At 32.9% G+C, this 21,819-nt stretch overlaps 2 protein-coding genes across 2 annotated transcripts; one reads left to right on the top strand and one right to left on the bottom strand.

Moving 5' to 3' along the window:
• Window positions 1–3,494: 3,494 nt before the first annotated feature.
• LOTGIDRAFT_110348 (hypothetical protein) lies at window positions 3,495–12,331 on the top strand (the record flags this gene model as incomplete). The annotated part of the gene is made up of 17 exons (XM_009047248.1): window positions 3,495–3,653; window positions 4,242–4,457; window positions 4,959–5,117; window positions 5,407–5,496; window positions 5,753–5,877; window positions 6,143–6,250; window positions 6,751–6,883; window positions 7,681–7,872; window positions 8,511–8,639; window positions 8,930–9,021; window positions 9,273–9,374; window positions 10,182–10,231; window positions 10,412–10,476; window positions 10,811–10,923; window positions 11,140–11,192; window positions 11,717–11,822; window positions 12,166–12,331. The coding sequence occupies 17 exons, from the start codon at window positions 3,495–3,497 to the stop codon at window positions 12,329–12,331; spliced, it is 2,058 nt and encodes a 685-aa protein (XP_009045496.1).
• A 7,417-nt stretch (window positions 12,332–19,748) lies between these two features.
• On the bottom strand, window positions 19,749–21,819 carry LOTGIDRAFT_110384 (hypothetical protein; the record flags this gene model as incomplete). The annotated part of the gene is made up of 4 exons (XM_009047247.1): window positions 19,749–20,166; window positions 20,630–20,763; window positions 21,249–21,370; window positions 21,645–21,819. Coding segments are annotated over 4 exons (849 nt in total), but the record flags the coding sequence as incomplete, so codon positions are not given.

The following is a 21,819-nucleotide window of genomic DNA, read 5'->3' as shown; positions in this document are numbered from 1 at the left end:
ACCCCCCCCCCCCCCCCCCGTACAACAAACCCATTCCCTCACCCTTCCTTACAACTAACCCCTTCCCTCACCCTTACTACTAACCCATTTCCCACCCTTACAACTAACCCATTCCCCCATCCTTACAACTAACCCATTTCCCACCCTTACAACTAACCCATTCCCCCATCCTTACAACTAACCCATTTCCCACCCTTACAACTAACCCATTCCCCCATCCTTACAACTAACCCATTCCCTCACCCTTACAACTAACCCATTCCCCCATCCTTACAACTAACCCATTTCCCACCCTTACAACTAACCCATTCCCCCATCCTTACAACTAACCCATTCCCTCACCCTTACAACTAACCCATTCCCCCACCCTTACAACTAACCCATTCCCTCATCCTTACAACTAACCCCTTCCCTCACCCTTACAACCCTTGACAAATCTGACAGCTGCATCCTCTGCCTCTAGTCCTGATCCCAGATTGATGAACTTCCAAATATGAGCAGGTCACTCAGTTATCAAGGTCAATTCTGAACACGCAAAACCTCCAAAAACAATTACGGTTTCATACCAAGGCAACTTCACCTAAATATTGCAATTGTGTTGTTTTGCATCATCAGTCACTTTTTCAGGAAAAGAGTGGTTCAAGGTCAGCCTCATGTATCACACCCTCCTAATGTTTCAAGATTGCTATAGAAAGAATATAACTCAATGGCATGAGTCTAAATCCAGATAATGACATCTCAAAACAATAATTAAGATCTGAATTTTGACCTCTAATTGAAAATGTCCTTCACAATTTCCCGCCAAATTTAACAGACGCGGATGACATAACAGTGTCAATTAATTAAATATCAGCTTACCCTGAGAGGTCCTCTTGAGAGCTTCCACAATATTTCTAGATTTGAGAACAGAGCTGACATTATGAACGTTAGCCATGTTTGAAGTATTCTGGGTGACAGGTCTTGTGTGGTGATATTTATACTCAGTTACTGCGATAACAAAGAAATGGGTCGATGAAAACAAACGACTGAAACTGGTTCTCGCAGGATTCGTCTGCTCGATATGTTCAAAACTGAGTCAAGGACAGACTTCTAAATACATGTAGGGCCAATCATGATAGAGGTTCAAGGAAATAAGCAACTGCGAAGTATTTTGGGTTTTAAATCGGTTAATATTAAAATATCTATTAGGTCTATTTGCCATGATACTTAGTATTTAGTATTAATTTATCGACCGAGGGAGTTTGTTAGTCCGACAATCATTCCACTTCAGAGGTCTTATAAAATTAACTTTAAATCTAACCTTCAACGTATATATAGTATGTAATTGTATAGGCCCTATGTATAACTGATATGTTTGTATATCAGTGTAATGTGCGCAACCTATTTGGCAATAAATTCTTTCTAAATGATGCTTACTTAAGTATATGCATTAGTTCTATGCCATTCATAGGTTACTTGCAAAGTTGCAATACCACTTGCATCTATAGACCAGGGAAACAATCTTCAAACAGCTTTCGAAATATTTCAGACAAAACATCGGTATTTTTGTTACCAAAAAGAAGATGAGATTTTCCTGGCAGTTTAAATGCAAAAACATTCAATAGTAAATGAAATCTTGAGTTGTATGCATTTGGCCCTATGTGTTATATTTCCATTCCCATGCTATATGGCATAGGCTCCTTATTAAAACTGAGCAAGATGTATTAAAGTTAATCTATAATGTCTGAACAGAAGCTAGAATGTGGAAGATGTATGCGGCCTGTATGCTGAAGGAATGTATGCATGACAGTAGCTTACGTTCGACCGAATTTTTTTGTCGTGTCACTACCAAGGTCACTCGAACTATATCTGAAATTCAAGTGATATAATATTTTATATAATATGATATCGGACCATTGGATCAAAACATTAAAATATGCCATAACACATATAAATATTTGTGTAAACGAGTAACCGAGGAGGATTTAACTCCCTCTCCCCTCTAATGTCACCCTGTGCAATGATGTAAAGAATTCGAACTGTTGTCTTTCTTACACTGTCAAACGATAGTTTTGCACAAATAGCCATCATAGGCATGGATTTGCAAAAAATACATAAAAGCCGTCAGAGGCTATATAATAATAAAAAGACCATTTCTTTGGTTGGGCTATCAAAATAGCTAATCATGACTGGCCTATTCTAAAATTAGTCATGGTATAAAAAGTTTAATGTTGCCAGAGATAGCTATCAAGTCTGTATATATATATTTATATTTAATATCTTTCAAAGGCTCAATAACATCTGTCAAGATGTCGAATCATAGATATTACGTGAGAATCGGCAATTTGTCAAAGTAGCGATTGGTTGGTAGAACAATTGAATAAGTTAACGCCCGCTTCCACTGTCAAAATAGCAACCAATGAACCAATGATGGCTTGAATATCTACAGTAAAAAAAAACTCTAAGAAGCAATCGGTTAATGTACATGTCAAAATAGCTGTCACCTTGGCTGGCAAGTTGTCTGTATAGAGGCTAGGATTCCATTGGAAGATGGGTTTTGATTACATCATTTTAATAATAAATCGCAAGTAGACAAATCTATTTTTAGAAACGGAAGTTATATTGATTGATATGTATGTTGGGTACTCCCCTTTCTATAAATAGACATAAACGGTAATGGCTGCATGTTGAAAGAAAGATTTCAGTGTTGACATTAAAGATTTTGGTAAATTTCCCTCATAATCGAAAATTGAAGGTATGCGACTAATGCAGTTGGGTGTTTACATAATTATTGTATCTAAAAAACCGAAATAGTTATTTGGTTAAAGGCCATGTTTGATGAAATTGTTCTAATTTCTTCAACTTCCTCTCTACTCTCACACTGTAACTCCCACGCCACACGGAGTTTTGTAGTGCAACAAGTGTCATTTCAGCAGTTTACAACAAACCGCAAACGATTTTGCATTAGGTCAGCCCAAATTAAGGATATTAGTTGGCAATTACTTATATTAAAATTATCACTTGGTATTTTTATGGTTCAGGATAGGCCTAACAGAAGGGTGAAGAGACAAGATTTTGATCCATATCCTGTAATGTCATCTCCTTGTTGACTGTTCTCTTGTCTTTGCTGTGATTTAAACAATATTTTATTCCTTTATTATCATACATAATATGTTTACAAATTATAATAATGACTGATTCAGAACCAAGCATGGTTTATATAAATCAGTCGCGTCTCGGCTGTATTGTCTTAGCTGTGATATTTATATTTGATTTCAATCATTTATATTAGATGAATTATTTGACTGAAATCCATTTCATTTCATAGATTTTCCTAAGGTATTGAGTTGGTATCCACTTCGGCTGTATTGTTGCTGCTGTGATATTTATCTTTGATTTCAATCGTTTATATTAGACGAATTATTTGACTTTCATTTCATTTCATAGCTTTTCCTATGGTATGGTATTTAGTTGATATGGTTGTAATAACCAACTGACAGTCAGGAACATTAGCAATGCTTCAAAATCACCAACCACAACCCTTACAAATAATATCACCACATGTTGTGGGTGACCCATTTTTCCCAACCGTCGGTCAGCGAAGAGATCGATGGGTCTTAGAAAGAACTCTGGGTTCTGGTGGATTTGGTACTGTGACACTTTGGAAAAATGAGGTTTGTACACAATACAGTCATTGTCAAGAGTAATGTTTTGGGAGAGGGTATATATATTTGAAACCCTCCTAAGATCTCTTCCTCACATTTTATTTTATATTCAATGAAGCATTTCTTCAAAGAAATATGAAATAACTCATCAGTTCTGTTTATTTTTTTTGTTGTATCAATAAATATGTCTGTTTAGATTCCGGCTATTATTTTCGGCACATTTACAACGGTTAATTTGACGAATGTGACCCTACTGGGAAGTGGCTATAAGCTTACTAAAAAGAAAAAAAATATAAAAAAGAAAACTGAAAGTTGAGTCTTATTTTAACTGGACTGATTTACAAAGAAAATTGAAAGCAAGGGTGACTACAGATGTTGGAAGATATCCAAATTGGAAATATCATGTTGCTTTACCAAGGTTTCAAGTTACTGTCTTCATTTGAATTTGAATATAACATGCATACAATAATCATATAATGATAGTTCCATAATAATATTTCTATGATGCTTTTATTGATTTACTGTGTAGGGAGTTGAAGTTTGAAGTAGTGATTAATTTTGAGATATTCACAATATTGATATGTTTGTTGCATTTAGGAAACTGAAGAGGAGATAGCTATTAAAAAATGTCGTTTAGAAGGCAATATGTCTCAGAAGAACTGTAAAAGATGGCAGATAGAGGTGGATATCATGAAGAGACTAAAACATGAGAATGTAGTTGCAGGATTAGATGTTCCACCCGGTTTGGAATCTCTACAAGACAATTTGCCATTGTTAGCCATGGAATACTGCTCTGGTGGAGATTTAAGAAAGGTGAGCCTTATTTTGCAGACCTGTATTTTAAATAAGTCTTAATCAAAAGTTAAGGGAAGCTATATTTCTTATGTTAGATGGTGATGAGAACATAGTCTCATGAAAGCACTGGCCTAGGTCACAAAGTAAAGATTTATGATAAAACAAGGTGCAGGTTAAATATTAAGACTATTACATGGTAAGTGAAGGGCTGTAAATTACACTGGGGCAGATAATCCAGCTGCCATCTCAAAACCTAATCAAAAACCCACAGATACTTGCAGTTACGACTTACATTTCTGTTATAATACGCATCATGAAATTACTCGAAAGTTTTAATTCTTGTTCCATGAAGATAGAAACTTGAGAAAAAGGATCTAAAAATATACTATTTTGATAAGGCTTTTAATCAGTGATTTGAATTTAACATTTGATCTTTCACTGATTATCCATATCCCATTTGCAGTCATTTTTGTTTTGGAATAATAAGGAAAATGTGACGTTTTTAACCTATATTTACAGGTATTAAATAGTCCTAAGAATTGTTGTGGAGTGAGTGAATATGAGGTGCGATGTTTAGCCTATGATATATCAGCTGCTGTGGAGTATCTACATAGTAATAGAATTATACATCGTGATCTTAAACCTGAGAATATTGTTCTACAACCAACAGGAGAAAGGGTAAGAATTTATTACTCAGCTGGCTTCAATTACATAATGGGAATTAGAGATGTGTATTGCTAAACATGTCATTTTACGATATGTATCGTGACAAATGGGTTCAAAAACAATGTGTATCGCAATATTAGCTTTTAGATAAAATGTAGCACTTTATCATTAGACTTGAATTTTTCACTGTTAATTGTCATAGATAATGGAATCATATCACAAGTAATTTATTGTCTATTATGTATTGGATGACGTTTTTTCTCAGCTGCCCTTTGACAACTAATGACCATCTATATTTCAGACTATGTACAAGTTAATAGATTTAGGTTATGCCAAAGAATTAGACCAGAGCAGTGTTTGTCAATCATTTGTTGGTACTCTACAATATTTGGTAAGTTCTTATATTCTTAGTTTCTGAGACTTCTCATCATGATAAAGCCAAATTTGGCATAATTTTTGGTATCTATACAAGGCTAAACCATTCATAAGTCCATCAAGACACTACTTGATATTTTACAATTGTACAATTGTGATGTGTACTCCTCAGCTTGAAATGTCGTTCAAATCTTAAATCTTTAAGATAAGTCTACCCCTCGACTGTATAGTGGTACCGTGACATCTGCTTAAGCTTATATTTAATATTGCAGGCGCCAGAATTATATATAGGACAGAAATATACTCAAACGGTAGATTACTGGTCATTTGGTACTGTAATATTTGAAGCTTTAACTGGTACTCGACCATTCTTACCCAATTCACCACCGCTACAATGGTAGGTAATTTTATTAAAGTTTTTAGCCCATGTGATTAGCCTCAGTAGAAGAAGGGCACATTCCTTATATCAAGCTATCGTTTATTTTCATTGACACCAAATTTTATGGATTTGTGCACGTTCGTTATGCCGTTAATTGTTGCTTCAAATTTTTTATCTATATACATTTTTGGGGTGTTAATTTGATTGGGTAACTGACGAAATCCATGAAAATTGACCACCGTTAGTTCATAATGATATGTATACTGATAATTTTGTATTTTAGGCATAATGAAGTCATGAAGAAATCTCAGGATGATATTTGTGCTTATTTTGGTAATGATGGAACTGTCAAATTCACAAAGAAATTATTAACTCCTAATCATTTGACCAAGTATGTTTCTTTTTTTATTAGAAAATATTCATTTCTTAGGATACATGAAAAAAAGTCGGAAAGCTATTCACTGTGATGTCTGATAGGTGATTTGTCAAGGATAATATTGTAGATTCACTAAGAATCCTTTCTACCAGCAGGTTGTGATCTCTCCTGAACTATTTGTTCCCATTTGCAGCTGGTTGGATTGCATATTTTTATTTCGATCGGTTATGAGAATTGACTAATTTATCAAGTTATTTGCATATTTTTCACATATTCGATCATGACTTTTCCCTTATCATCATGATTGAAAAGTTCCAAGTCTTGCTTTATTCTGAGTCTATTTCTGACCTTCTCAATAATTTGTAGGATATATTTTTCAAATACTACACGTTGAATATTAGACTGAAAAGAAACAGGGTAAAAAAGATTATTTCTTGTCAAATAATGGGAAGCTTGAGTTGGAAAAAGCTAAATTGTCACCTCCATATTCAACTTATTGTCTTCACTTATTTTAGAACGATGCAGAAATATTTTGAAGATTGGTTACGACAGATGTTGAGATGGGACCCGAAAACTCGCGGCGGCGGTATGTCCAATGAAAAACGCCAAAATTGTTTTCTTCTATTGGACAGAATTCTTTCTATCAAAGTAAGTTTGCCATTCGATATATATAGTGACTTTTATTCAACATCTTCAGAAATAAATAACATAACAACTCTGTTTCTTCTGTGTAGACTTCCAATACAAGTATATTATATGTAGAAGCTGATTAGATGTATCTATTTTGTAGATTTCCAATACAGGTATATTATATGTAGAAGCTGATTAGATGTATGTATTTTGTAGATTTCCAATACAGGTATACTATATGTAGAAGCTGATTAGATGTATCTATTTTGTAGATTTCCAATACAGGTATATTATATGTAGAAGCTGATTAGATGTATCTATTTTGTAGATTTCCAATACAGGTATATTATATGTAGAAGCTGATTAGATGTATCTATTTTGTAGATTTCCAATACCGGTATGCTACATGTAAATTCCAAACAGTTGTATATATTTTGTAGATTTCCAACATTATGTGTGAAGAAATCAATCAACTATACCTATTTGTAGAAGCCTATCAGATATATTTATTTTGTAAATTTCCAATAACCAATCAGTTATATCTATTTTGTAGATTTCCAATAACCAATCAGTTATATCTATTTTGTAGATTTCCAATAACCAAACAGTTGTATATATTTTGTAGATTTCCAACATTATGTGTGAAGAAATCAATCAACTATACCTATTTGTAGAAGCCTATCAGATATATTTATTTTGTAAATTTCCAATAACCAATCAGTTATATTTATTTTGTAGATTTCCAATAACTTATCAGATATATATATATATATTTTGTAGATTTCCAATATTCTGTATGTACCTATGTTTTGTAGATTTCCAATATTCTGTATGTAGAAGCCAATCAGTTAATCTCTGTGCCAGTATCCAGCCAACAAACAATGCAGGAATTACAACGTTTAATAGAACAGCAGACAAATATACCAGTAAATGACCAGGACATATTACTGGCCAGTGGATTAACTCCAGATTATAATAAACCTGCTTCACAATGTTGGTCAGAACCGGTAAGATTTTACTGCTGTCACATCTTGAGGGCCTTGAGTCTGTCATATATGTATGTGTATTCCCTATTTTGCAAGCTGTTTTCACAATTATACTGTACACGATTACTGAATCTTGTCTGACGCTTAAAGCTATCATGCTTTAATTATGCTAAAAAAAACTTTTTTTTTAAAAGAGTCTGATCCCAGGTTTTGTTCTGCCATATTTACTAATAGTCCCCTTTTCTCCTGAGGAGTTTTAATCACCCTGGGGGTGTGGGACTAGGGAGTCAGGGATGTGGCAAACTGGTGTAGGAGAAGAATTTTTTTTTTGAGTTGATAGAGCACTTCCTATCATAACGTGCTGAACATGTGGATGAAACAAATTTTTAGGGTGTGAATGGTCCACGTGATTGCTCCAGGGGTGTGAAGGCTGAAATAGGTTGGGAACCACTTACTAGCCTGTTGCCATACTCGTTGCCTAGCATGTCTTACCTGGCTTTTATAGTTGGTGAGTGGTTGCCATATTTCTGCAACAATTTTGAAGGTATATATGGTGGACCAATGATTGATAAATTAAAAATAATAATTTATTTTAAGGTATTAATAGTATGATAGCTTTAAATATGTACTAATATTTTGTTTTATCTGTAATGTAGCAGCGAGAAGAGGAATTGTTAGTTTTTCTATTTAAAAAGAGCGAGACTAATCTGTCAGCTCGGAAAGATAAACAACTACCATTAGCTGTACAGTATATTGTTAGAGAACCTAAGGTTATGTTAGCGTATTCTGTAAGTTGCTATAACTTGCCTTATTTATATGGCCCTAGGGGCTCAATAATCACTAGTTTTATGAGAATGTTTTTAAAAATTTGTATCTAATCTATTTATATTGATTTGATTGGTCAATCACTAAAATCGATTTTAAATTTAGTTTTCTTATCAAATCAAATGAATTTATATCTCAAAATCCTTCAGTTTGAAGGCTTTTTTGCATGCTTATCGACTACCGAAATAGAGCATGTCTAGATTATGGTATGTTTTATCCAACTGTTATCAAGATAAGGTATATTTTGTTTCAGGAACAAAAGAAAGCCTGGGCCCAATCAGTTTACTTCTGTCAAGAACAAAATAGAGATTTTCATCGTTTAATTGGTAGCCAACAAGCTGTAATGTAATTATTCCTTTATTTTATATATAATTATATCCTTATTTATCCATATCCATCAATATCTGAAACATTGTCCTTTTGTGTCTGACAATAGCACAGTCAGTGGCCAGATAAAATAACGTCTGCTACCAGATTAGATGCTGTGGATTTGAACATTGTATTCTTGTTTGAGAGTGGAATCTTCTTTGACAAATAAATTGGAGGCTCTCACATGATGATTTCTATGTTTAGTTATTATTTTCATTACTCTGTAGGTTGAGTTTATTGAGAGCTAACTCAGAATTTGTACGTCTAAAAAATCAGATGTCAGCTGAAGTTGGCCAGATGTTGGCCAGGAAAGATCAATTCAAAGAAAGGTAACTTTAAGTTGAACCAATAATTTAATATATTTCAGGCAAATATATTAATAATCCTATCATCTAAAAAAAAATCAATTAATGAAAGAGTTAGTAACAATTTTCATGGTCCAAGCTCAATTATATTTTATAATATAATTAGGATACTCAAATTGATTTAATAAAATCAATGAAAAATATAGTTTATTAGTGATGATTCTCATGGTCCTATTTCAATTCCCTCATTAAAATCTCTGACTATTTCTACGTTACCTGACATATTCTTAAAGGGTTCTCTCACATAAAAACAAATTGTGCGGTACTCATATTTCATCAAGATTCACGCGCATGTTATTACTCACATGTAAAGCTATTACGACACTGCTCTTGCATTACAGAATTCAGCAAATTAATTGGATTGTACCAGCGAATACAGCCAATCAGAGCCCTTGACAGAAAGGCTGTAAATATTATGGCTTTGTGTTCAATATTTCTGTTGAGGCCTCCGATTGGCTGTATTTGCTAACGTACAATCCAATCAAATCGCTTCATTTACAAACATCCATGATACAAGAAAGACGAATATAAGTCCTAAATTCGTAAAAGTTTGACATTGTGAAGATGGTGATTAGTATGTTGTCATTAAGATATAGGTCGAAACTTTTCATAAAGCTTTTGTCCTGTGAGCTCACTGACTGAGTTAACAAGAGCAACATCTTATTTATTAGTTTTAACTTCCCTGATGATGATTTGAATATCAAGAACATGTGTCTGTAGCTTTAATATGAATAACTTAATCTCATGAAATATTGAATATTCTACTTTCAGTTTAGAATTAGACATGAGCAAATATGAGGATCAAAAGAGTGAAGGAATTAGTAAGTTTTTTATTTTTTTTATTTATTTTTTTTATTTATTTTTTTTTTTTATCTAATTTGCAAATGTGAAAGAAGTCTTACAATAATTCTATCTATCACATTTTGTTTTGTATTTATTATTATAACAGTGAATATTTTTTGTTAATGTATTTATATTTATTGATAATATTACTGTTTCAGGGTCAGAACAAATGTTTTCTAAATGGGAAAAAACTGCTGATGAAATTGAGCAATATGATAATTTAGTAAGTTAGTTTCTTTCTTAGACATAGAATAAGACATATCTTGACATTGGCTGTATTTGCTAATGTACCTTCCAACCAAATCTCTGCACTTACAAACTTTTGTGATACAGAAAAATAGGTATTGAAGTCACGATGTTAAATGAAGTTTTGTAATACCTTGATATTGTGAAGATGGTATAAGCATCTTAGATTGTGCTCTTAATTACTTAAACAACCTGAAAATAATATGGACTGCTTGAGTGTATGTTTTGAATCATACCCAGATGTGCTGGACTATAATGCTGGATATACATATCTGTATCATCTATTAAAGTATTAACGTTTATAATTGTAGAAAGGATATGCTAATAAGTTAGATCAAGATGCTAGTGTATTACAAACCAGAATCATTGAGTTACAGAAAAGCCCTTTTGCTCGTGGTAAAAACTACACCCATCTTGCTGACTGGTAGGTTTAGATTTTTAGAAGACTTTTTAACAAGTATTGACTATTCTGAATTCGGAAATCTGAAAAGTTTAAAGCCTGAAATTTTAACAGCCAAGACTCTTAAAGTTAAAGAACAAAAACACTATCCAATTTTCTTTTCTTTTTTTTTATCCTAAAAATTGGTACCTTTAATTCAAAACAAAATGTTTCATTTGTCCAATATATTTTCCTTTGTAGTGAAGATAAAGCCAAGATTTTGTATGGAGAATTAAGACAAGCAGGAAAAGGTAGTATAAATTATTTATTTATTTATTTCATTTATATATTATAAAATTTTTTGAGGTTTTAGATTTAGATTCATATAATAAACTTTCAGAGATAACATTTTTGCTTGAGTTTTTAGATATTCCCATCACAGTGGGTGAATTCAATTGGTACTCAAACTAAGGCTCTGTCCGCTATTTTAATCCCATCCAAGAGCGGTGAACAAACCTCCTTTACTCTCTCCTACTAAACGCCCCTAATTAAAACAACCATATTATCAACGAATTACTTTGATTTTGTGCAATAATGACACAGAACCTTAAGTTTGTTGTTACCGGCACATTGAATCTCATTTCAATAGTATGATACCTTGTTTTTATTATAATAATAAAAAAAAAAAATATTTTCACTTTTAAAATAGTGCTGAATACATCAATTGTAGATCAAGTTTTTACTTCGTTACTCAGAGTTTCACGCCATGTGATCTTCATATAACTGACAACTGATTTGGGTTTTAATATTTCTAATAATGACACATACATATTTCCAGATCACAGGAATAATGTATTACTAGAACATACTCAGATGGTAGATGCTGTAACTAAATGCATGGTACATAGAGATAAAGCCGTATCAGAAATGATGTATCATATAAGGTAATTGTGGTATAATACAGATCATTCTGGGATTGGATTGTGTCCTTTTGCAATGTGGTGACTATGACCAAGGGTTGAGGCATACCTTTTCTAATATAGATTCGAGACAGGGGCTTATCTAGAAAATGCCTGAGACAGGCATAATAACTGGTATCTTTTTCGAGGCAAGGCCTGAAGGCCTAGAGACACTTGAGGTAGAGGGTCTGTAGGCTGTCAGAGGTCCCCAGAAGCCGACTGACAGCCTGACATGAATTTTGAGCATTTGAGGGCTTAGTTGGCAAAGCTGAGTCATTACCTCATATAAACATCACTGTAATTGGCCAGCCATTTTGTTAAATTTCAGTAAAATCTGTCAGTGTCGAGCGCAGTTAAACCAGCTTCTACCAGATATTGAGACATGTTGTCAAGATATTAACGCTGCCTGTAAACAACTTGTCTCACATCAAAAAAGTCGTCAACATGACATCTGGAACTTTCTCAAGATAGCTGTAAGTATTTTAGTTGTGTAGTTATCTGTGGGCTAAGTGGTAGAAAGGCATAATCAAAAATTTGCTTATATCGCATAAGACTTTTGCAAAGGTGACATCATAAAACACTAAGTTTTAGTTAAATTGCTAAAACCACAGACGTCTGATTGAAAATTGGAATGACGCAAATTTTAATGTAATCAGAAAACCTCTTTACTATCCCTTTAATTTGTGTTTCAAGTCTGTTTTGTGAGGAATACCACTATAATTTTTAAAGAATAAAAGTTGGTGTTCTGGAAAGATGAACATATCCTGTCATGCTTTATAATAAACCATTAATTATTGTATGTTTTATATATTTCAGCTCAGTAACAATTTAAGTCGATCGAATTCCAGAAAAATAAGTCAAAGTCGTCCACAGAATCATTCTGGTCCACAGTCGGGGCCTGCCCCTGGTAGCCCAATGTCTAGTTCTCCTTCAAGAGGCTCGAATTTCAACCAGACACCCTGCTCATTACAGTCTATAAATAGATATGACTCAAGAGTCGTCATTAAAGATAGCAGTTTATGTACTCAAAAGTAAGTTATCAGAGAAAATATCCACTCATCTGATTGGCCAATCGCTTAAATCGAATTTAAATTTAGTTTTAACATCCTTTACGATTTCGCCCTAAAAGATTTCACCATCCAAACATTTCTGTGAGGCAAATGGAAAAAGTTTTGATAGGAATAACACTAAGTTTGGATCTGAACATGACTGGCACCTATGTTTTTCTAAATATTACCCACAAGCTCTAACCTTTAGCAGCTGCAGACACCTGCTTGAATCATTTTAACCCTTTGTTTTTCATGTTAATTAATTAAACTAATTATATTTTGACAGGATGAATGAAGTAATGGCCAGTATTATAACAGAACAACAAGAGAGTATGTTATTAAATAGTTCATTAGATGAACTGTTACATCCAGGATCAACTCCAGACTCCAGACACTCGGCTACGAACTTTAACCCCAGACAATCGAATACAGACTTTAGTTCTAGACAATCGAATACAGACTTTAGTTCTAGACAATCGAATACAGACTTTCATAAGAGCCAATCAGAGGAAGAAACCCGGGTGATTCAGTTACGAAACGATCAGGAATTAACAAAAGTAATGGATGTCAGACCGAAAAAATGATCATTATACTGCCTTTTAGATAGAACTAACGAATTAAACACATGTATAATTTTTGAAAGGGAAGACAATTTAATAAACCTACAATGATATAACTTTGACATTTGAAAGTTATGAGATACGTATGTACCAACATAAACATTATAAGCTGTGTGGACTCTCTGGAAGGGATACTGAAAGATAATAAACCTCTAAACCAAAAGCATTATCAGCACTGTTGGTTCTTCGATATGAGTTGATAATCCCACATAACCAAATAATACAATTACCTTTGTCAACTCTGCGAGACCAAATGGAGTTGATAAACCACATACAAGATATATCATATAATAAGCTGTGTGGATTCTTTGATTGAGATGCCTTGTTGAGATACCCACGTACCAAAAATCTTGTTTATTAGCTGTCATTTCTTGTAAATAGGTTTGTGTAGTAGATGATATATGAAATTTCCAAGCAACAACAAGGAAGATAACTGATCCAACGAAAGTTTCTTTTGAGAAAAATGTTAACATGTGAGATTGAGAACATGTGTGATAGGAGCTAGAAAATGTCTGCATGTGGTTTTGATATTTGGAATATTTTTTTTTAGACTAATGAAATGGTGTAATGTTTTAGAGATGCATTTGTTGGGTTACTTGGATATTAATTCTGATTATAATTTCTTAAATTAAGTCCAAATTTTTTTGTCAAATAACTGTGAAACCAAGCTTACTGTATATTGCCAGTGTATCTGAATAAAGTGGATTGTTAGTGAAGTCTTGGACATATGACAAATGTGATATGTGGAAATGAATATAATCATTTCTTCTTGAAAACTCGTCTGTGTGTATTTGTGTATTCAAGCACAATTAGTGTTTTGTCACCAAATATACACTGTGAAGAGACAATAGTGTTCCAATTGAAGCATATATACTTGTTCTACATTCAGATAACATAACTTTACCCAGTATTTTTCCTGGGTTTTTCTCCTCTGAACTAGCTTTGTGTAAATAACAATTTTGAGATTCTATCTCGCAACGCAACTCACAAGTTGAGTTTATGTTTTTGAAATCTGTTGTTAAACAGCAGATTCCTTGCCATGGCCCTTCCAAGATGTAAGGAATATGAATTAGGTGAAACCTTTTTCCTTTAACCCTTTGAGTATAAATGAAATAAAACGTCATATACCCTGAACTCCCAGTAATATAACATAAAACGTATGACGTTAACATTTTGTGACGTCACTTGATAACGGCCGGTTTACTGCCAGCTTGGGTAATTGTGTAATTATATAGCCTGCCAGGTGCTAAGGTTGAACTTGAAGGCCTTTGTTGATCTTTTTGAATGTTGAAGAGAATAATATATAGTGATGTATGGATATATTTATGAATAGTTAATATTGTTGTAACTGTGATTTGTTGAGTTTATATTTGTTAAGTATGTTTATATATGATAATTGTTATCACACTGAAATCATTCACGCCTTCAGATATAGTTAAAGGGATAGTAAAGATGTTTTGTAATTTTTGTTTGTGTAACTGGTATACCTATAGCTTCCATTTGCACTCATCTGATTTCCTCTCCATTTTCTGTTGTTGTGGCAATTAACAAATTAATGACGCGATTATGACGTCACTATCTTAAAATGAAAGCAATAGTGACGGAATATTTGATTAAGTTTTTCGAGAATTTCAGGACAAGCAGTGCGATGCAAATGGAAACTTTAAGTTTCCCAATATTCATAATAAGACTAAAAACACCCCTATCTGTTAAAGTTGTTTGTATATATGCTGAATATAGGTCAGTTCTCTGAAGATCACATATCGTGAAACTCTGAGTACCAACTGTTTTTTTTTTAGGATATGTTTTGATATTTCTAATTGCTGTTTAATGGTATTAATCTCCAAATTGGAATCATCGATGCCGTTAATTTAATAGGTTAAAAAACGTGTTAATAACCTCCATCTAATTTCATTGTGACATTAATCATTTAATTTGGCTTATCACATTGTTTTAGTTGAATTCAAATCAAATTTTGGTCATTATCTCTACAAAATAGAGATTTTATCACTGTTATACAGTGCGCAAAGCATATTATTATTTGGCATCAACCCCCTCAGTGCTCATTATTCAAGGTTCAGTTTTTGCTATTTTATTAGCACTAATTTCCTTTATATGAATCACATGTCGCTCAATGATGGTCATGATTTTTTTTTAACCCAATTAGGCTATATGTGTTTAAACACCAGCCATTATATAATCATAATATGATACTTCATATTTTATTTGTTCATAATTAGTGATTTTTATTCAATTATCACATATTTATTATTCATATAGTTATATTTTTATTTCTAGCTTTTATTATCTATATTTCAATGGTCTAGAGCTTATAATCATACCCCCATACTAACATACCTGCCGAATACAAATTATCATATTGTTTTTCAAAGGTATTAGATTAGTTATTAATAGTTAGTTTTAAATTAATTGTGGGTCTGCAGAGATACAAGGTTTTATCAACCCAGCTGACAATGGTTATGGATAATCTGGGAAAGATCAATGCCAAAAGGTTTGGTCAACTTGCTTACAGTTGTGGACCAGACATAAACTTACTGATTGACTTTTATAGTTGTTGTCTGCTTGTATATAAACCCAAAATTATGCACTATCATGCTTGTTTGTATATATATATATATATATATATATATATATATATATATTATTATTGCTATCTTAGCAATGTGTTAAGACTGGTTGTGTCTGGCTTAAATCTGTATATCCAGTATTTTCTGTATATGATGTAGAGCATTGTTCGGTTGATATGTAGTTCAAGGATTCTTTAGTTTATATGTACTTGTATTTGATCTAAGTCAAGGCTCCTATATGTCTAATAAAAGAATATATTATATTTACTAGAGCTCATCTTATCTTATGCTGTTGACACATGTTTTGGATACAAAATAAGTCATCAGGATAATTAATGAGATTTCTATTTACTAGAGCCAATCTTATGCTGTTGACACATGTTTTGAATACAAACTTCACCTTTAGGATAGTTAATGCAAAAATAGATCTCAATTTTTTGTCATAATGTGCAAATTAAGCAAACCTTTGAACAGAATTAAGGTTGAAAATTAGTCTGCTGCTTAAAGCTTGAACTCTGTTGCTGCATGGAGATTATCATTTAAATTGAATTGAATGGACATAATTCGTTGATTCTGTAAAGGGATACATATAGCTGAAAATGAGTTCCATCAGCTGATAAACTATGACTATATCCCTTTTGAACTGATATCAGGTTATCTACTGGGTATATGCAGGGTAACTATTTGTAACTGTAGCTCATCGTGTCCAAACCACATCCCCATTGATATAAGACCATATCAAAACCTGTATTCATGATACAATGACTGTAGCTATTTGTTTGTCAAGGCTCATTATATGGTTACAAACATGATTTGCTCATTTTTGATTGTGCATATATGTTATAGATAAATTACATACGAAACTATAATCGTCCATTTTCTAATGTAGCTAATTAGTATAAGTACCTGTATATTGATTGAAATATATATTTTGAATTGAAGTTTATTAAATGTGCCCTCTCACCATAGTAGTTACCAGTTGTGTATGTTTGTGAATAATGAAAGTGGTCATGAAATCCAAACTCAATACACAACTCAGTTACATGAGAGTTGCTTTTAGATTTATGACCGCTATTCTTATATGGGGATTACTATGGTGTAAGGGCCCCTTTAAACAGATTTAGATTAAAGGGAAATTTCGAGATATTTTTTTGAAGGAATTATGGGATTTTCTGACATTTTTAGTAGCCTGCTCCTCACGACTATTTCTGACCCTTTAAAAACAAATTGTTAGATTTAGAAGACTAGAGTATTATTTATACATATTTATCATTATTTTCATTGTTATGTGAAACTACATCCAAATGCATATCTCACTCAGTCATGATTGGTTTAAAAACGCACTGTTAAAATTTCATTATAACATGGTCAAGTCTCTTAGAATTTCATTATAACATGGTCAAGTTTCTCTTTAAATTTCATTATTACATGGTCAAGTTTTTCTTCGAATTTCATTATTACATGGTCACGTTTCTCTTAGAATTCCATTCTTACTTGTTTCTCTTAGATTCATTTATTATAGTGTGAAAGTTAATTGAAAACTCATAGATTTTCATTATTTCATAGACTTTGTTCTGTGATCCAATAGAATTCTACTATGTAAAAGTGAATCGAAAGCTGGCACTTGATTGGTGAGTTCAGAACAGGTTCTTTTTTGTCTAATTCTGGCCTCAATCACATTCAAAATTGTCTCTTCTCCGCCATTTTGAATTCTGTCTAAACCTATTATTTTTTGGCACATATGGAACATATTCTAAACTTCTTTTCCTAAATGTCTGATTGATTTGATGAACCCCGAATTTGCAGAATTCACCAATCGAGGGTACCAATGGTGTAATCTAAAATATAAGCTTAATGCAAATACTGCTATTCTTTATTTTTGAAATTGAGCTTTATATAAACATGTTGAAAGAAGTATTATCATTTATCATAAGAATTCATTCATTCCATGTGTAATAAAATGTAGTATGTTTAAGCAATGAAATGTAAATTTTGTAAATAAAATATATAATCAATAAAAACCGAATTTTGATCAGTAACAGCTTACTAGGTTATATAGTCTGTGGGTATCTTCAAAACCAGACTTTATCACAACTTTTGATACTCATGTTGGGATTGTTCCTACCAGGTTTTAGAAGGATACAGAAGTATATATACATCCGTAGGCCTACTGTGTTTGTGTAGGATGCTGGATGAGCAAATGTAAAATGAGTATTGTCATATTTGGGTAGAAATTGAAATGAAATGAATGGAGTTTTACGTCCAACTTTTCTGCACCATGTGGGTGAATGAAGACGAGCAACGCCGTGGATGGTGCAATGAGGGAACTTTTGTCAGGACAGCGGCATAAGCGTGCTCTTTTTTTTATTTCCAATTTTCGAGGGATCTTTAACGTGCACAGCCTGTTGCACTTGGGGTTCTCGGTTTATTGTCACATCCGAACAACTAGACGCTTGTTCCATGTCAGCCCCTCTAACCTTCATCACTGACAGGGGGTAACCGGGTTGAAAAATCCGAAGGTGTCATCTTGACCTATGCAGGGATTGAACCCTGAACATTCAGGTTCGTGAGCAAACATCTAACTAACTGAGACACCGCGGCTCCAGTGTTGGGTAGGGCAGCAGTGATGGCAATGAATAACTTTTGGTGAACAAACCTGGATGATTAATATGTTTTATTCAATTAAAATTGCAACCTGAATGTATTGACATTATGCATCATAATAATAATAATACTTAACATAACAAACTTTATCATAAAAAATATAAGTAACTTGTACGCAAAAAAAAATATCAACTAACAATAAATTATATTAATTCAATAATTATTGGACCAAGATGAAAAATATTCCCTCTCACTGCAAAACCTGTCACTTCGATCAATTTTTTTAACAGTATGGTATCCATATCTGCCTTATTTACTACCCTCAAAAAATATTGTTTTCGATTTGGGAAAATAAGAAAGCTCAAAACATGTAATTTTTTAAAGGGACAGGTAGGGCATTTTTTTGACCAATCATACTTCAGTCTCAGAAATTGGCATTTTTTTACCTGAGCTGATTTTTAGTGTTCACAGCTCACCACTGAAAGTTCAGCCTTCAAATCCATGTGTGTCCAGAATTATCTGCGTTTGAATGTTAAAATGACGACCCGTTGATACTCTGTGATATATAGAAAAGACATATACAGAAATAGTGAGTAAAATTCCTAGTGTAAAGTATTTTTAAAGTACATTTTTGTACATTTTTAGTACTTCTGAAGACTATTTACATACATTCAAGACTCAAATAAACTCCCCAAAATCACACACGTCTCTTTAATATTCCCTTGCACTGAAAAAACAGTCAATGGGAGCAATTTTTGATCAGTAAGGTATCAAAAATGGAGTCAAGTTTCTTTTCTGTCAACTTCCAAAGGTCCATAACTCTGTTTTTACTAACTGACCTACTGACTGACTGACATGAAGGAAAATATTTTTGATTTGTGATTAAGAAACATTATTACAAAGAGATTTTCACAACTTTTAGAAAGGATTACCTGATCCTACGTTGGAAACCTTATAAAGTATTTAACAGTTAAACATGAAATTTCAACAAATTCAAATTAGAAATGGAAAATTTAAACGTGGACACAATTTGATATGTATATTATCATATCATAATTCATCATGCATTTTATTTTCATCAGACTCAGACCCGCACACTTCATCAAAATGACACTCATCAATTTGATTCAAATGTTGTTCACGGAATTTATTATACGAGCACAATGTTTCAGCACAACCTGGAATTTTAATGAGTTTCTCATTCACTAAAACTTGAACATAATAATCTTCTCCTAATTCTTCATATTCCTCTTCATCATTGACTAGTTCATCATTAGTTTCACATTCGTACAGTACAATCATTATATTGGCTGAAAACGGTAAAATATCTGAAGTCCTAAACTTTCTATTCTGATGCTGAGCAAAATTCTTAGCTGTCAGTGGAATTGTATCATTGAATATTCCTAATGTTGAGTATAGTGGTGATAGAGTTTCTGCATGACCAAACATCAAGTTACCAACCAAAAATCTGAAATAAGAAAAAGCAAGTAATTTTTAAATTAAAATTTTTTATACTATAAGCTTACACAGGAACAGGAACATGAGCATTCAAATAATCTTTGAAGTTCCTTGCTGTAAACAGAGGTGGCTGGGTGTTCAATAATGTAAAGTTTATAATCTTGATTGATATAGACTAATCTTCTTAATTATTAGTACCAAGGCATAGAGACAGTGTACAGATTAATGCTGATTACCGATCGACAAGCACATTGCTATACTTTTAATCAAGTCACCAGTCAGACTTCCAACAAAATACATCATGTACCACTAGGTAACTACTCATTTGTGTTATTTAATTTTCAAACAACATGTCTGCTAGGCAATAAGTTGCCATGGGTTCGAATCCTTCTCAAGATTAACAAAATTCTGATGCCATTACCAGTGCTTCTGGGTGTTGGCTCTCTATACAGGTATAAAAATTTAAGAGTTACCCATCAGCATCAGGATCATCTTCAGTCCTGTCCATTACTGTAATAACATCATCCATTACAGTAAATAATTCAGATACTAGCTCACACGTCTGGTCACTGGTTATTTTATACGCTGGTCCATACTTATAATATTTCTATTTCAAATAAAACACAGAAATAATGTTGTTATTTACGTTGACTGTCCAGAAATTATCCAAGCTGATCCCCCTAGGGTAGCAGAAGAGTTCAGCCCTTGCATCATATTACTTGATTCTCATGGTGCCACTCATTGGAGGCAATTGCCTGCAACAGAGCACTCTTGAGAAACCAGTGCAAACTAAGAACTAGGGCCTTCTATTCGTGAGAAAAAGACAAGTGGAAACAAGACTTGACCTCTGGCTACTCCACTCCCTGAAGCAAATGTAGCTGTCTTAGTGCATCCAGAATTGGGTCTTCATTCTAACATGATGACCTACCTTGGCTAATAAATAAATTAAAAAAAATCCATTAATGTCGAATTGACAGAAGCCATCTGTTGGAGTTCAGGATATATGATGTTTTTGATTCAAACTCAAGTGTTCAAATCTGAAATTTTTGGCCTTTTTTTCTTTTTTTCATGGCTTCATTAAAAGCTACAAACCTTGAGATCAATAGCATATTCTAACACTTCCATATCTTCATCATCAAATAAATCACACCACGGTGAACCTTTGGACAAAGCTAATTCAGAACCACAGATAACAAACATTGTCTTCAAATCAACTGAAAAAAAATGAACAGTTAAAAGTAAGAAATTAAAATGAAAAGCAATCACCAATTACCATGTACCGGTAACCCAAATTTCACTATGAAAGCTTATGCTTATATGGTATATACATTAAATATAAACAACAAATTATAACTAAATTCTGCTTGAGGGATCTACTACTAATACTTTTTCCATACTGAACTTGATTCAACGCGATTAAAAATTGAAGTTATGTCCCTTAATTTCTATCATTTAATGGGTGTTTTCTCTATTAAAATGTTATCTTACATGGTTCCAATACATTTTTATTCAGACCAAGTTTTCCAATCACTTTGTCTAAGACATTAGCCACTTCCTTTCCATTCATAAAGTTTACATATTCTGCTAATGCTGTTTTATTGTTTTCAACTCTGTCCTTAAATTTTTTACACAGAGAAAAGAATCTCATTAGTTCATCATTCAC

Source organism: Lottia gigantea, assembly GCF_000327385.1.
Source record: "Lottia gigantea unplaced genomic scaffold LOTGIsca_11, whole genome shotgun sequence".
In the NCBI taxonomy this organism is placed as follows: domain Eukaryota; kingdom Metazoa; phylum Mollusca; class Gastropoda; family Lottiidae; genus Lottia; species Lottia gigantea.
This window is presented reverse-complemented; position numbering and strand designations above follow the sequence as displayed.